This window comes from Papilio polytes, unplaced genomic scaffold (genome assembly GCF_000836215.1).
Source record: "Papilio polytes unplaced genomic scaffold, Ppol_1.0 DF824269.1, whole genome shotgun sequence".
In the NCBI taxonomy this organism is placed as follows: domain Eukaryota; kingdom Metazoa; phylum Arthropoda; class Insecta; order Lepidoptera; family Papilionidae; genus Papilio; species Papilio polytes.
In genome coordinates this window covers 1,658,870-1,677,203 of record NW_013524935.1, presented here as the reverse complement: position 1 = coordinate 1,677,203, position 18,334 = coordinate 1,658,870, and the positions used below count along the sequence as shown (strand labels likewise).

Below are 18,334 nucleotides of genomic sequence, written 5' to 3'. Positions count from 1 at the left end.
TTTTGCGACAGGTGATGTCCAACAAATTCCAAGGCGAAACTTTGTAAGTCGTCTAAAACTTAGATCGTAATTGAATTATGAAAAGACGCTGAATTTTTTTATAATGCACTGGCTTTCGTCCGCGACTCCGTCCGCATGGAATTAAAAAAACAAAATCAACTAGCCTATATGTTCTTCCAGACTAACCTCTACATTGCCAAATTTCACCCAGATCCGTTCAGCCGTTTAGGCTACAAACTCTAACAAATATGCATCCATCCATCTAAACTCGCATTTATAATATTAATTTGATCTATTGTTTAATGGAATTACAACTTTTTATTTTTTTAACCCACGAATTAAATAAGAAAACAATAGGTGTAGTTTTGTTCATGTATTTGTTAATTAAAGTTGAGGCTGGTTCTAATAACTTATACAGATCAAGGCTTTTATTGCATAAGCGATACTGAATGCTCGTCCCTACAATTATCATTAAAAAAAGAACATAAGATCAACGAGTATTCCCGCAAGTTTCCACAGAAATAACGGATTGAATGAGTATTTTGGAAGAGGTTTCCTTGCGTAGACATGTGCATCGTTATTTCCAGCTTCACCAAATTTTCATTAGTGCTCTGTTCCACTGGCAACACTAAACGTTACACGTTCTCAGTTAGTAACCGCTATCCATTTAATTAAAGACTAAACTATTCGACACCAACGTAAGTGTGTCGAACATTTTACTACAAATGCAGGTGAAATAACACGAAGATATTCGGACGTAAGGAATTTCAATTTTATCTCTCCAACAATTCCACGAAAGTCGAAATGTTAGTAAAATTCTTTGACTTCTTGATGTTATTAGAAAATACTCCAATTCCCTGGGAATATTGTTACCTAGAATTCACAGAAAATCATTAACCATGTTACCGTTAGTTTGTTAATATGGTAAGTTTATTGTGACTAAACTTTATTTTAAGATTATGGGACAATTGTAAAATTTCAGGTAATGAATAAACCGTATTTTATTGTACAAAATAGTTTATTCTAGTGGTAGAGCTAGATAGTAAAGAGTGGTAAAGAGTTCTACAGTGGTAGACCTCGCTTTAACATCTTCGTATTCGGGCCTGCTCGCCCAGTGTAATACCACGACCACGAAGAAAACAGGCGTGTAGTGGAAGCAATTCCGCGTTTCGTCTGATGATTGTGGTGCTGTAGACCCAACTTTCGTCCCTTTTCGTTCCTACCCTTCTTCTTATAAAAAAGCGATGGCCGGAAAACGTGGTCTTGATGCTGGAGAAAACGCATAAGAAGGGGAAATATCCTCTTATAACAAACGCTATGTGCGTTTCCACCTCTATCGATTAAGGTGGGCAACGCATCCGATATAGCGAATGTCTATGGGCAGCGGTCGCTTCGCCATTTTAGCAAATTCAGGTAGCCGCTCGCTCGTTTACAACCCTATGATGTGAAAACAGTGTAATTATTACGGACATAAAAAAGAGAATAAATTGGAGATTGAGTTTTTTCAATTTTAAATTTCTTTGTAATCATGTATGTGAATGGTTTTAAACTGTATTGTGTGACGTAATAAATAAATAAAATAAAATTACAGATACGTAATTATGAAAAGTATGAGAGCTATCTTCATAAACCTTATTGCGTGTACAACTTAAAAATTTCAACAGGACTTTGGTGTTCCATAAGTAGGAAAGTTTGCCCATAAAATGTTCCCCCGCTTACAAAGCCAACGGCGTTAAGGAAGATTAATTTTCCTGTTTTGAATAAACTACACAAAGGATCTAAAACTTTTATATGCAGATAAAAGGACTTAATTCAATACTATAAAAAAAATTAATTACAGAAAATCATGGTATAAAAGATATCATTAGACAACATTAGTAAACAAAAGTTTATGTCCAAATCCTTTCGAGATCCTGGGATTGTCTCAAGTCTTGACCCACTAAAACCAATCGAGAGCTTTTAGTAAGTCAAGTCCTAAACTTCTCTTTTCCCCTAAAAACCTTAGTATGTTTTTAAAAATACCCTCGATCCAAAAAAATATAATAAGTCACATAAATTTTACCAACATGTTCATTAAGAAAATTCCGGTCTTGTTAGGTAATTAACCCACAAATCTGTATTTTTAAAGCTTTACTAAAATTCACTTTTGTATATTTTGTCAATTACAATTAAAGGTCAGTAACAAACTTCAACAGAAAACAGACAACGAATAAAGATTTCACAACAGCTAATGAAAGGAAACGCGGTCGAGTGCTGGGTAAATATTTATCAAGGGAAAAGCTGGAAATAAGGACGGGCAGGAATCGGGGCTTTGGCATTTTTAAACATGTTGGTACTAGTTTTTACCGTGAGTCTACACTGGTGAAATCTTTTTTGTACATTTCATTGCAATGAAAACTCACTTTATAATGTGGTATTAGAATAAGTTACGTCAAGAGAAGAGTTTGTTTTTGATTTGATTATAAACAAATTGATATTAAAAACATATTTCGGCTAAAGTTTACAGTATTTGAATTAAGATATTTGAAATAAAAAGAGCGTCAGTAGCTCAGGGGTTTACACACTTGAAAAATCTACAGGTCTTGGGTTCGAATCCCGCCATGCACCAATGTGATTTTCAATTTTTGAATTTGATTTCCAACCTGCATGGCGAAGAAATTCAAAGATATGTGTGATGTCAACCAACTCGCAGCCAGCATGGTTGACTATGGCCTAGTCACCCTTAACTTACGGTAGGTTCCCAGCCAGTTGGGAAGTATAGTGAGCTGGTGATGATGATATTTGACGTTGTCTTCTAATGATTTAAAAAGTCATTTTGTTTCAGAACCCTATTTTTTTGTTTAAAAAACTAACATAAATATTTTGGCAAAAAGTTATGTCTAGCGATTGAATTGCTAACGAATTTTCAATACAACGATCAACAAAAGGCCAGCTTTCGAAATACCAATTCAATTTCGACTAGTCTACACTACCGAGGTCGGGGATGAAGTTTAATTAAAAAGTCAAGTCGAGTTCCGTTTGGTTATAACGCAGATGAATTTAACAAGATCAAGAAAACAACAAATATTTGAATTAGTTAACCTTAACCATTGTCAATATTTACACAATTTAAACAATTACTTAATCAACTTATATTTTTTTTAATATTATAAGGTGGCAAACGAGCAAGCGGCCACCTGAAGCCAACGAAATGGCGTAACGTCCGCTGCAAAGACATTCGCAATAGCGGATACGTTGGCTACCCTTAATCGACGAAGGACGAGACGCGCATAAACAGGATATTTCCCCTTCCTTTGCGTCCACCGTCATCCATGTTTCCTTCCCATTCTTCTTATAAGAAAAAGGGTGGGTAGGAAAAGAGACTAAAGTCAGGCCTCCAAACTCATCAGACGAAATGCTGAATTGCTCCTACTTCACGCCTGCCTTCTGTGTGATCGTTGTATTATACCAAGCTAGCCGGCCCTTTCGTGCGAAGAAGTTAAAGCGGGCTCTACCACTTAAACGAATTATTGTTATCTGAACGTTGCAATGTAAAACCACAACTCTTATCAATTTTAACTGCATAGTTTAAGTGAACAGTTGAAATGTACCGTTAAAACTAATTTATGGTCAAAGTTTTAACTGTTGGTTATTGTACAATTCTCACTCAAAACTGTAAGTGTGTAGAAGGCTTGGAGAATAACAATCTGAAGCGATAAACATTTTGGCACACTATATAGTATTTTTTTTAATAATAAACAATTTTTACCTTGTAAATTTGAACCTTCGTAAGCGTCCTAATATCATTATTTAAGATTCCATATAGGTTTAAGAACCTATAGACACGAATAAACTAAATTAACAGATCAAGAACTGTGATGGACATTTCTAACTCCGTAACTGAAATCCTCACTGAAGTTATTTTAAAATACTATATTTACATATATAACGTGATACAATATTTATAGCACTGCTTAATATAAAAAGTCCCAGTGGGGGCATCCAATCTGTACTTAAGAGAGCATGTTCAACCAAAATTAGGTACACAAAATTGGATAATGAAATGAAAAGAGAGTCTCTTGGGATAACGGAAATGTAATTATACTTCAACGAATTTTACCAAGTAGGTAAGTAGTATATCATATTAAGAACGGGCACACTTTCTTTGTCTAAATTATCGCAAAACTATTGTGCGATTGTCGATTGTTTCGCAGCCGATTCAACTGTTTTGTTACACAACTAAAAATCGAGTAATGTGCGCACCTCCATGTAAGTTCATAGGAATCAAAGCGATGGTAAACAGTTGGGCGATAGTTTAGTTTCAGGTGTATTCACGCTCTAAAAATATAAATGCGAAGGCTGAATTTTTGTTACTTAATCTTCAAAACTCAAAGGCACCAATGAAATTTGGGATAGATGTAGAACATAGTCTGAAAGCATACGTAGGCTAAGTTTGTTCTCATTCTGAGCAAAGTTGCATGTAAAAAGTAGTATTTTATACAAAGAAAAATAACGAAGTGAATTTAAACTGAACAGGTAAATCGTATGTATTACCAAACGGTTAACTTTTTTACTTAACACGCAGTTTTAAGTGTTTTATAATTCAACTGTTCCTTTAAAACTGTAGCTGGGGGTAAGCTTAAAGATTAAAAAGAATCAAATAGGTAATTAATTCTGAATTCCTAGATAAAATATGAACCAATAGCAATAGAAATTATAAGCATAATATTTGAAGCAATAGAAATTTCTTTTAAATTTAATAACAAACCAATTAAGGAAAATTAAAATATGGAGCAGATCCAAGCAAGTTAAATTGTCAACATAAAGTAAAGGTCGTGATTTAAACAAACAATAGCAGCACTCGGTCCAAGGTAAAATTTCATCTACGCTCCGATTTTAAATGGAATTATTAAATCTTAGCAAATAATTTACAAAACGTCTTTGTCGGCGGATGAATTTTCTGAATTGTTTCTTAGTTATGTTTATGTTGGCGCACAGCAACGTAAGACGCTGACTTTAATATTCCAGCACATGTTTAAAACAATATGCAAACAAATGCGGTTTTAATGACATCTAAGTGATCAATAATATTCTTACAACCGAATTCCAAAACATTCAATATTCAACAAAAAAGGCAACAATATCCGACGCGAAAGACCATGTCAGAGGCATGGGCTGTATGAATCGATGTATATTTTATTAAAACTGTCGTCCGATAATCATGTTTATTCGTCACAATCACGATCTTTAAACAACACTGTCTTAGACAAATTATGCAGGTTTTTTTTTTTTAATTTAGTGTTGCAACAATAAAGACAATTCAATCTGGGACCTTTGCTTTCAGTAAAGTCGTTAAATGTGGTACTTTTTATGACAAGTTTCAAGACACTGCAGAGCTGGTACAAAGTTCACCAACAGTACTCATATTATAACCGCTGTATCACATGCTCGGCTCAAGTTCTTGTACTCGCGGAAACTTCTCGAAGATTAGAACATATCACGTGACCACATTTCTAATTTACCGAATTCAATTCTGCGACGATATATCTTAGAAGATGCAGAGAACTTGTCGCTCTAAATTGTAATAGATAGTGTTTTAGTTAACGTTCTTGCTTGTTAAATACTGTTTTAAGGGAAAGTTTTCGATCTGACATACTACAAACACTACAACAGAAATCTCTAGCATCGAAGTCCAAGATTTACGCTTGATTCACACTTGTCCAGAACAGTTTGGACAATAGCGCCGACCAGACATATTGAATGGACTATCGCACCATTTAATGTTCATATACACTAGTTGAATGTCAATCCAGTCGCGTCTGGTGTTAGTGTGAACTAAGCATTAGATTACACTGTTGTACCAACATAGTAAGTACTAAAGAAGGTACTAATTACTAGCACTTCATCATCATCATCACCAGCACTCTGTACTGAGGGGCTCGGAGCCTACCCAAGTTAGGATCACTCGACCATAGTCATCCACGTTGGCCGAGTGCGGGTTGGTTGACTTTACTCATATCTTTAAATGTCTTTGCTGATATGTGCAGGATGCATCATGATATTTTCCTTCGCCGTAAGAACGTCGGGTAAATTATGGACATATGAAAATTCGAAAAATCGAAAATCACATCACATCATTGGTACATGACGGGATCTAACCCAAGACTTGTAGATTAAAAATCAAGGCTTAAACCACTGCGCCACTGAGCAAAGGTCACCGTCTAGTACTTATTTAGTAATAATTATGGTTCATATCTTCTGTGCAAATAAACAACAATATTGTACCTATTAAATGAAATTCATTATAATTTATAATTAATTTATTACTGTAAGTCTTTTTTCTAATATAGGCTCTACAGGTGATGTTTTCTTTACATAATTTTCTAATAATTCAGTATCCTTCCCTACAACTTGTAGATTCCGGCCGTAACGACTCAGCTCCTGCAAAAAATCACACATTAGAAAAGCACAATTGAAAATACACGTTCACAATTGTATGCAATTTCCGAATTCTTTATTGGCTTATTGTTTATTGCCAAGGTAAGAAGAGGGAAATCAAATATACGGAAATGAAAAAATCAACCCCGAAATTTGAAAAGAAAAATATTTCCCCTTTCTTCATTCCTAAACTATGGGCCCTTCTTACAGAACCCAGATTAATTCCTAGCAAGGCAAGTCTTGAACCAAATGAAACAAATCGGTAGCATTACTGGTCGAAGTCGGAGTTATGTCGTTTAATTAATATATTCGGTAATCCTTGTTAGAATTTACCTCAAATTGATTTCCTGGCCTAACTAAAAATCCAATAGTTGACACTTGATACTCTTTATCGAGTTCTAAATCTTGATAATCATCGCCTTCTCTAACTTCCACTTGTATATCAACACCTTTTGTTAAATTTATTGTCAATCGGAGACCTGAAAATATTTCATTGAATTTACATAATTGAAGCTGTGACTAAATAAAATTATAAACATTTAAAATCTAGAATAAGGTCGTTTTATTCATTGGAATTTAAGATGAAAAAGAACATTAAATTTAGCCATTGAAGACAAATTAGTAGAAGAAATAAAGGCTGATGATGCCGATGACATAAGTACGATATAAAATAATTTTTAACAGTACATTCGTGCGCACACCTTCGACAACTGTCCCAGAACTATTTAGTCTCGCTTTGATCCCTATAAGCTATGAAAGTACGCACACTACTCGATTTTTAGTTGTGCTACTAAACTTAATTGGGTGCGAAACAATCGACAATCGTACTACAGTTGTGTTATAGTGTTAGGCTTGTTGGCTGCTTCCTAAACTTCTGGGCAGCAGATACTCCGATCCCAGGCGGCACACTCCTTCAACTACACTGCCTCATTTAGGAGCAACACTTCCATATCCAAAAGGAGGAAAAACAGTAGACACAAGGAACAATAATAATGGAAAATTCAAGTCTGAGCGAAAATAATGGATCAACGTTTTTTCCGAGCCACGTGTCGCTGTCAAAAGTCTCAGATGACTTTTTTTTAGTCTTTTGACTGACACATTACATTGTGCGTCCGCTCTTATCAACATGTAAATATTAAGTTCTTAGTATCCTACCAGCAACATGCGGCATCCAAGGTCCATTGAATGGTTTTTCAACCCAGTAATTAGTCATACAGGTCTTAAATACATCTATTAAATATCTCCCAGGCAAAGACATTGTCACCACTTGATTTGTAAATGGCATTGTGTTTATAATTGAACCTCTAGTTATATCTGAAAAATGTAAAAGGAATGTAGGCAGCCTAATGTTAGTCCCATTCTCTCTCTACCCTTAAGAGAAAAGGATGGGAAGAAAAAGTGGATTTGGCGGTGGAGGAGACGCATGGGATGGGGAAATATCCTCTTTATGTGCGTGTCCTCCGTCGATTAAGGATAGGCCACGCATCTGCAGTTATGGATGTCTATGGAGTGGTTGCTTCACGATTTAAGCGGATTCAGGTGGCCGCTTGCATGTTTGCCACCTCATAATATACAAAAAAAAATATTAATGGTAGTTGTAACATTTTTGCGTGAATAAATATAAAAAAAATGTAGTTACCCCCTTTTGCCAATGAACCGCGTATCATGTTTCTTAATATAAACGATACGTGAGTTAAATTTGATACATTCAATTCTTTTGTCTGAAATTAAAAGGTAAAATCATTTTTATGTTTAAATTAGAAATTAATCCAGAATTAAAAAGAACTTATTATTAACAATTTTTGTCAGAAAATCTAATCTCTAACTCTTAAGTTAAGATAAAATTAGTCGACAATATTTTTTTAATAAATAAGTAAAATTATTCCTCCTGAATTTTAATTATAGAGAAGTTATTAAGAATTTGCTATAAATTCCCTTTAATTAAACTTACTGCATTCAAGAAAGCGTCTGCTACAAAATTTCCAATAGCACACTCTCCGGTACTACACTTTGGTGCTAAAAGATCTTCCTTTGCGTAACCCAATACTTCCTTTACTAACGAATGGAGCTTTTCCGTATAAGGCTTTAAAAGAGCTTTCATTTCTGGATCTGAAAAATTAATTACATACATTTTATTTATTAACATCATAGTTTATGGCATTGTTAATTTTTTTTAGTTTTCATTTTACTTGATTGTAATAGACCTCTATAAGGTCTTTAGATTCAAAAGCAATGGCCAAAAAAAAAATTAAACAAAAACACCACCTTTTAGCCAAAAAATTAAAAAAAAAAACAAAACACATGAAAACAAAATTTACAGAACTAATTAATAAAAAAATTAACAAAAATCTCTTCTCGGCAAAAAGGAGAAGGCTCAGCTGATGCGGCCTCCAGCTTGACACTGAACGCCGCGCTGGTTTTCAGCCTCCAATCATTTCTTCTTCATATTTAGTCTTTCCATATCTGTTTCTGTTATACAATAGATCATTAATCAGGTAATAACTATCTACTAACCTTCTGGTATAGACCTGTTCAAGAATATTGGTGTTGCAGAGTACGAGACGAGTTCACCACTGCCGTCAAAGTACACGGTCATATTGCCCAAGTACTTGGAAAATGCGGATGCCGTTACAATTAGAACCTGTTGAAATGTACACATTATTGATTTTAGTTATCATTAAAACTATCAATAAATAAATATAGTGACAGTACCAATCCAATCCTGCACCAATGTAAGGTACTCTGACAGTCACTGAGGAAAGACTATGCTTTCATCCATTTAAGAATACGGGTCACAATCTTCCGCAAACAGCGAATTTATTTTTTCCAAATGAGGTAACCGTTCTATCTGGAACCATGGTCCTTCTACTAAATATTCAACCTCTAGTTGTATGAGTAATACTCTTACCTCATGTTCAGGATTCTCAATTGCCTTAACAATTACTGGATATGGACCGGAAACATGTTCCTTGTTCGGGGCTTCTCCATTCCAAAGCAGACTGTGCGAATGTCCACCGACTATCAGATCAATGTTTTCACCAGCAACTTCTGCCATTTTTCTGTAAGAACAAACCGTAACAAAACGTTGATTTCACCTGCAGTATTATTTTTATCCTTCAAACATTTAAAGAAACTATTGAAACATTTTTTTTTCTCTCGAAAGCTACAATTTGGTTCGCATTTTTTAAATCCAAATATAAGTTTTTTAACAAAGTTGACGGAGATAAAAAAATTCTACATGTTTTTACGAAAGGTTATAAGTATTACGTCCCTAATGTGACGAGGAGAAATTGTTAACAATTTATCACGTCTTATACGCCCTCATGATTATCTAGGCGTTTAAGCAATGCTTGTCACTCGTTTGTTTGCCTCCGCCTTTCACATCTTGAAATATTGGTATAAATTACGACACCCTAGTCATATATTCTTTATATTATATTACGTAAATAAAACGTGCATTTCTTAAGATGTTATTTAAGAAATCTAAAATAAAAACTACATGTAAAATAATATGCTCATTTCTATCGATAAGTCACATGACAAGTTTATGAGAAAATATTGTCCCTTGTTACTATCTTTGCATTTAAATTGCCGATAAGTCGATCCTATTTGTTAGTAAGTGAAGATATATGAGAACCAAATACATTTGAAAAATATATAGACCAGGCAGTGAAAATTTTTTCACCGGTACTTTTTCTGAACGGTACTATGTCTATTAGCAAGTTTATTGCCACCTAGTTTTCTCGTATTGTAATGAAATATTTTACAAAGTTATAATAATATTTTGTTATAATATTGATATGTGTTTTTGTTGTAGGAGATGGTGTTACTGGATCATGTGAAAATGTTTCAAGTGATGTGTCAACTATGCCTCCTCTATATATATTTTGAATGTCTTTGAGTAGAACATATTTTAAATCAATCAATGTACCTACTTATCGACTTCTAGACCACAATGTGATAAAACAATTATAATATCAATTCCTTGGTCAGTCAATAATTGAGCTTCTTTTTTAACTGTGTCTATAGGGTCCAAGAATTTTACTTTCCCGGGATTTGATGAAGTCTAAAAAAAAAGAAACTCGTTAGTGCATTAGATGATAGTTTTTATACGAATTCTTTTAGATGTTTGTATAAGAGCAATATTTCTTTTACCTTAGTTTCTGGAGTCGTAAGTCCTATTATACCAATTTTTCTTCCTTTCTTTTCCAACACAATATGTGGCTTATACAATCCGTCCAATTCAGGTACTGCGGTTGTGTCTATGTTGGCAACAACGACTGGTGCCTTCAGTGACGCTAGGTAAGGCGCTAGGCCCGCTATTCCATCGTCGAACTCATGATTGCCTACAGTCTGTAGAAAATCATATTTTTTTTATTCTCCTCTTCCCTTTCTTATTCAGTCTTATCTAATTTCCTCTCTTTCCCACACAAAGGATGACCTAGTACTTTTTAGATTTCTCGCAATCTTAATGAATTCTGTCACAAAATAACAAGTGTAATCTTATCGTGTGTCATACAAATGCAACGAAGTGGTTACATTAATGTTTTAGTCATCGCTTTTAAACGATATAAATATACGACTAATATGTTTTTCTTGACCCCTCGATAGTTATCAATTGCATACAGATTAAATAATATGAAGTTTGACATTGTTTTTTTTATTTACAATAATAATTATAATGACTTATGTTTCACACTGAGCAAAACTATGTCTTTTTAGATGTAATTTGTGCGGAGATATCAAAATTTGTAGGATGTGTAGAGTGAATTCTTAACGTTCGGTTTTATTGCCCAATTATATGTACGGAAATCTAACGCGGTTTTTTTTAAATAGAAAGGGATAATATATTTACAGTTTGAGCAGTAAAAGCCTATCTTTATTATAGTATACTTACATGAACATCATTTGGTAGTAAATTAATAAATTTCTGTGTAACATTCCATTTCAGAAGTGTGTACCAGTAGGTGCCTTGGAATGTGTCTCCGGCGTCTAATAATATTGGATTTTCTTTTTCTTTGAATAAAGTAGTAATTTCATAGTACAATCTGGCAAAACCTCCAAGACAATTGTCGTCATTTGATTCACAAACTGGATAAGATACTGTTGTTTCTTCAAACCTAGAAAATTAAATAAAATGTGTATAACTTACATTTCAATATTAATAACGTTAAGTGGTAAATAAAACCTCTTTGGCTGACATGAAGTATGAATACAGCCAAAAAGGTTGCTTACTGGCCACCAAGACTTTAGCATGTTTGGTTATTAAAAAAAGAAGAAAAAGAAGCGTATAAGAGGCAAAATGTAATCGATATAGTTTTGCAGAATAGTTATAATAAATATGTAAGTAAGTTGAATAAAGTTGTTTGGTTTTAATGTAAAAATTTGCATTTTTGGCTGCCGCGCTGTCGATATCAGGTTAAACACATGTAATTTGTAAACTCGAATGTTTAACTTTTACTTTCGTGCGACTTGTTTAAGGTGCGTTTACTTTTTATCTATGTTTACGTTGGAAACTCGGAAGTGTGACCAATCGACCGGTTTTATAGTTAAATATCGATTACTGCGTTGGTTCTAATCGAATAGATCGTTCTTATATGTCAATGATTGTTATAGATAATTAAATATAGTAACTATTAGGTATAATTGATGAAATTTAAATCTATATCTATACTATACTAATAAAAAAAACACACTACTTTGTGGCGTAGGATGTCCGCAATTACAGCATATTTTTAATAATTCTCTCTTTAATAAAAAGCCCTACACTTACAACACGCTTTAGGCTATAAGTTTTCACGCTATTAAACGTAAGGGGTAAATAAAATGGAAAAAACCTTTATGTGGGAAAGCGACCATATACAACAATCTGCCAACATCAAGGAAGCACAGTTGTGATTTATGCATTACAATTTTGACATTTGACAAACAATAAAATAAAGTTATTACAATTTCATGCGAATAAAGCCGCAGGGGAACAGCTAGTATTAAAATTCAGGTCGTGACAGATTCCCATACAATACATTACACTATCTAACAATATCAATTCGTGTTACTCTAATCAATGTGAAATATAATAAACATTAGACTATGGGATTATATCACAAGAGAACACTGAGAGCAAAGTTATAGCAAAATATTGACAGTTAACCTTTATTATTATTATTAAAACATAATCTAACACGAGTTCTATAATAACATAAGAACATTCATGGTTATTAAAATGGTTTATTATTATTTGTTTTTTTTTTAAGAATGACGTCAGTATACCTTACTGTAGTTTGTGACGATGTTTAAATTGTTATTGTTACTTTTGTTTAAGAAATAATTAAGATTAATAGATGAGTTATTAAAAATAATGTTTTAACGCACTTATGTCCGGTTTCTCCGTTACTTTTAACCATTCGTTAGTGTTTTTGCTTCGATAACTTCACGAAATGCGTTTCCGAACTATCTAACTAGAGTTTCACTCCTTTGAAATTATTTCAACCTAACACTAATAAATCAATAGGTAAAGCTAAAATAAATGGAAATTTCAACAATCCAATATTATTATTAAATACTTTCTTTATTTTAATGTAACTTATTGTGTTTAGAGCAAACAAATTAGATTATTGTCCTTTGAAACTAGTTTTCGCAGGCGCCTCCGTCCACGTGGAAATTTAAAAAAAAAACAAAAGTAAGTAGTCTACATGTTATTCCAGACTATCCTCTACATCTAAGCCAAATTTCATCGAAATCCGTTCAGCACTTTAGGCTACAAACTTTAACAAATATGCATCCATCCATCTAAACTTTCGCATTTATAATATTAGTAAGACATAAAACGTAATTCTGTAACAAATGACGTGCCATATTCACAGAGAAAATTACATATAATCCAAACCTTTTTAAACATTCTTTTATCACAATAATTATCATAAATAAGCCTGTTTTGGAACAGGTTGCAAGTGTATACGGTTATTTAATACATCTGTTTAATTTACAGTTACTAAATGTGTGTAAAACAAATGAATAACAGCAGATTACTGAAACGAATAGCTCGCTTCGTAAACGCAGCTTCACATCTGACAGACGTCAAACATTTAATAGAATTTGAAGTTAACGCGTAGCTTTATCAAAAACATTGGAACATTTAAATGTCGTTTCATTATCAATCGTAAGAGTTTAGAAAAAAAACATACCTATCGTGAAAATCATTGTAATGAACAATATCCAATCTGTAGAACTCAATAAACGGAGCACCAGTTACCAAATATATAACATTGACAGCATTCCAAATACACACAAATAAAATTAAACGCATTTTCATCAACATTAAACTAATGTAATAATCCGTTGAATTATATTTTTATTCACATGATAATCATTAAAATTATTTATATATCACTTTAACCATTAAAATCATTAAATTAATTACGCGAAGTGACTGTCGTCAGTTCAAATCACGCACGCACGTGCTACTAAACGAATAAGTGATCGAGCGTATACGAGTGCATTTCTGACCTTAACTATGTTAAAATTAACATCTGGCGCACACCTTAAACTAAAACATCGCACAATTGTTGTGCGATTGTCAATTGTTTCGCAACCAATTCAACAGCTATGGCAGCTAACCTATGGTCAGTACCACAGAGTAAATAATTTGCCAACATCAGGCGTTACTTATACAGCAGGTGACAATCCTAGAAGTGTATATGAGGTTTGACGTCACAAGACAATTAATATTGTCAGACAGATTGTTTATTTGCACTAATAAAAATCGAGTAGTGTATCATCCACCACATCCATATAAACTCATAAGAATCACATCGCCAATAAACAGTTGTGCGATAGTTTAGTTTCTGGTGTGCGCACGCCCTAATTGCAACACTCGTTCATTTAATATGTACTTGACCAGTCCTTAACTGTCGAAACCAGATATTTAGCGATCACTAAGGGGTATCTAATTATAGACTTACAATACCTTTGGGTATCTCAAAATAACTTAAGGACCCTTCTAAGTAAACATTTGATCGACTCCGAGAGTCACAGTGGGCTACAAAGCACTAAACTTAACGAGTACATAACTTGCATGTTCAAATTAACACACTTTTAATTGCAGATTTTTTTAGATATAGCTGTGGCAGCTAACCTGTGGTCAGTGCCACAGTGTAATTATGCCAACATCAGGCTTCACGTGTACAAAAGGTGACATATGAGAAGTGTATACCTGACGTTTGACGTCACAAGGCAATTAATATTACGACAGATTGATTCATGTATGGTAAGGTACAATAAGACAAGTGAACGCTATTAAGCCTGCTACACACCTTTAGTTTAAACACAGAAGGTCTGTTCAGTTAAATCGTATGTGTGGAAGCAAAATTTGAACCTTCAGTTAAACTATACAGTCGTCAGTTTTACCTACACACGTGAATACTGTGTAGCATATACAAAATCAATTGTGTAAAAAAATTCAAACTTTATATAAACTATAAAATCATCTTCCCATAGTTTAGGAAATATCGAATTAAACGTTCCATAGAAATTGTGTTTCTTCACTACTTATGGTAAAACATGATCTTAACATTTTTAAAATTCATGTTTCTCGAACAATGTCCAAGTCAAACAGCTGAGGATGTTTTGGCGTAAATATCCACAAATATTCGCCTTGTGTAAGATTCTCTTTATTTGTTATTTTATATTTCGTTTTATAAACTGTCGCACGTGTTAATTAATCTGTAAAATTTATTATAGGCCGAAATTCTAAAATCTAATAAAATGTTTTTTACTTTTATGAAACTTTATAAGATGTTTTATAATACACATTCACGCAATATATCTTACTTCTTACTAATATTATTAATGCGAAAGTTTAGACGGATGGATGGATGTTTGTTAGAGTTTGTAGCCTAAACAGCTGAACGAATCTGGCTGAAATTCGACATAGATGTAGAACATAGTCTGGAAGAACACATAGGCTACTTTTTTTTAATACCACGCAGATGAAGTCGCGGGCAAACGCTAGTTTAATATATTTTCGCCTTGCACATTATCTTATTACATGGGTCATATACAATAGATATCTTACGGTCTATCTTATTGCATAGGTCATATCAATTTGTAGTTATCAACTGGTTCATTTATTATTAAACGAAAACTGCGACATTTAAATAGAGCATGTATAGTGCTATCCATACTTTATTGCGGATCGGAATTTAGCATGAGAGGACCATAAAGGTATCGACAGGAATAGGATGCAAGGTATCACACCCCTTTACGTCGCGTTAATCGCGCTAACCTGGTACTCACCGGGAACATGAGCATTCTCAGCTGACCACGAGCGTCCGTTAAGTTTGAATCTTATTATATGTAATCTGTCTTATTCATAACAAGGTTATAAGTTTTTTTTTATCAATACTACATAATAATATCAAGATAATATTTATTTGTTAACAATAAGTAAACCCTGAACTACTAAACCAATTTTATGAATATTACATTTCTTAAGGCTCATGAGAGAAAAAGTTCGAGTTCCTTATTCAATAGTAAATAAGACCTTCAATAACTTATTTCTAAGTCTATTCGTAAACCTTGTTTGAAGGCTAATTTTAAAGGAAACTATACAATTTACGGAAATCGAATTATTTCTTGACAAAGAGGAAGCGACAGAATTAAATTCGTTTAACTATTGTAGATCGATCAATTGATTAATAACTAATATTATAAATGGGATGGATAGATGTTTGTTAGTTTGTAGCCTAAACTGCTGTACGGATCTGAATAAAATTTGGCATAGATGTAGAGGATAGTCTGGTTCCTCATTTTTTTTAATTCCACGCGGACGGAGTCATGGGCGAAAGCTAGTTACATAATTATTTAAAATACATTCAGATATTAATTTGGAAGTATACGACACTTTATTTTTTCTATTTAAAGTCTACATATATAGACAAATTCCTTTAATAGCTTACAAATAAATACTCTGCTCAAGTACTTCAATACAGTTTCTTGTTAAATTTACCTTAAAATGTACACACAAAAAGCATTACAACATGCTTTTTAGAAACATTACAAAATATACAAATTAGCTACCGTTACCTTCAGCTAAATAACGAAATAATGGGGAAAAAACATAGTAAACGACCTTGGGGATTAGCTTGCCATTTTATTCTTAGACATCGTGACAATTGACGTCACTTGCGTAAATAATTGTATCGAAACATTTGTATATTAATATTATTGTCCCTCTCATTTTCAGAAAAGTATCAGAGACAACAATACTTTTAAAACAAGGACTTCAATTACGCTTTTTTAATCAGGCCTTTGCTCCAGCTTGCGGTTCTTGGTTAAATGACCGCAACCCAAGGCATCTGCGATAGGCTATTGACTTATTTTACAGAAGTACTTAGAGCGGACGCACACATTTGACTAAATTATCGCACAACTGTTACGCGCTTGTCGATTGTTCCACAGTCAATTCAACTGTTTTGTTGGACAACTAAAAATCGAGTAGTATACCTAAAGGTCATAGCAATCAAATTAAAACAGTTGTGCGATAGTTTTGTCAAAGGTAGCGGTCTTAACCTTATTCGTTATAAGTGATTTTTCCTTATCCTATACATGTAATTCCCCGTCAAATTAAAACTATTATTACAAATAATATATTAACTTATACTAACATTATAAGAGGAAAACTTCGTTTGATTGTATTGAATGGACTCAAAAACTACTGGGCCGATTTTAAAAAAAATATTTACCGTTAGAAAGGTAATTTATCTGTGAGCTACATAGGCTACATTTTTCATACAATTTGTTATTATTCATTTTTAAATTCAACATGGACGGAGTCGCGGGCAAAAGCTGGTAATGAATAAAAAAATGCGTTAATTTTCAATCAATTATTTAATCTTACCTATCGTGAAAATCATTATAATGTACAACATCCAATCTGTAAGGTTTTTCATACAATACACCAGCACTAGCAAACTGATTAACAACACTCACAAATAACATCACTAATACGAGTAGAAAAGACATATTGACACGTAATTTAATGCAACTAGAAATTTGTTTTCATAACATATTTTTTTAAATAAGCAAATAACTGCCGTCTGACTCGACAGAGACCCTTGCCGGCCAGTTGGTTACTGTCTACAATCATTAACAATACCTTCTGTCGAAACCGCAATTTTGTTCACACCAGAATCAGGGTTGTCGACAATTAATATAATTGGTGGGATTTAATTTTGAAAAAATTGGACAAATTTGATAATCGGGACAATCAGAAGCGGAGTTATGAAGTAACCTTCTCCACTTGGAAGTATTTTTATGCTTTTAGAGAAGATTAAGATTAAGAAGATTAAGCGTCGGTGGCTCAGTGGTTTGAACACTTGACTTGTAATCCACAAGTCTTGGGTTCGAATCCCGCTGCCGTGTACCAATGTGATTTTCGATTTTTTCGAATTTTCATATGTACATAATTTACCCGACGTTCTTACGGTGAAGGAAAACATCGTGATGCAACCTGCACATATCGACGAAGAAATTCAAAGATATGTGTGAAGTCAACCAACCCGCACTTGTCCAGCGTGGTTGACTATGGCCTAATCACCCCTTATTAGGGTAGGCTCCGAACCCCTCGGTGGGGACATATAGTGAGCTGGTGATGATGATGATGATGAGAGAAGATTAATTCTTAACAATTCAAAATTTAATAATTCTACTTTGAAATATTTACGGTAATTAAGTCAAAAAAATAGTGAAACCACAATACAAAAGAGAATAAATCTTATCTATACTGTAAGGAGGGAGAAAGGCTGTACCTAATTAAAATAACTATTAAATTAATTATAATTATTATTTAAAATTATGATAATTATTTGTCATTCTCTCTGTTAGTCCAGTAATGAATGAAAATGTCACATCTTTTTGT

At 33.4% G+C, this 18,334-nt stretch overlaps 1 protein-coding gene across 2 annotated transcripts; it reads right to left on the bottom strand.

Annotated features, from left to right (window-relative positions):
• Positions 1–6,284: 6,284 nt before the first annotated feature.
• Positions 6,285–17,529, bottom strand: LOC106106538 (apyrase-like). Of its 2 annotated transcripts, none has more exons than XM_013287147.1 (11): positions 17,315–17,529; positions 11,315–11,537; positions 10,573–10,770; positions 10,353–10,483; positions 9,326–9,476; positions 8,932–9,058; positions 8,369–8,526; positions 8,057–8,138; positions 7,573–7,731; positions 6,751–6,896; positions 6,285–6,420 (listed from the first exon to the last, which is right to left on the bottom strand). In XM_013287147.1, exons 1-11 carry the CDS (start codon positions 17,437–17,439, stop codon positions 6,295–6,297), a joined length of 1,626 nt encoding a protein of 541 aa, XP_013142601.1. In that variant the 5' UTR covers positions 17,440–17,529; the 3' UTR covers positions 6,285–6,294. The 2 variants fall into 2 exon arrangements, with proteins under 2 accessions (XP_013142601.1, XP_013142593.1); XM_013287139.1 differs by lacking the exon at positions 17,315–17,529 and adding an exon at positions 13,602–13,862.
• Between the last annotated feature and the right edge of the window lie 805 nt (positions 17,530–18,334).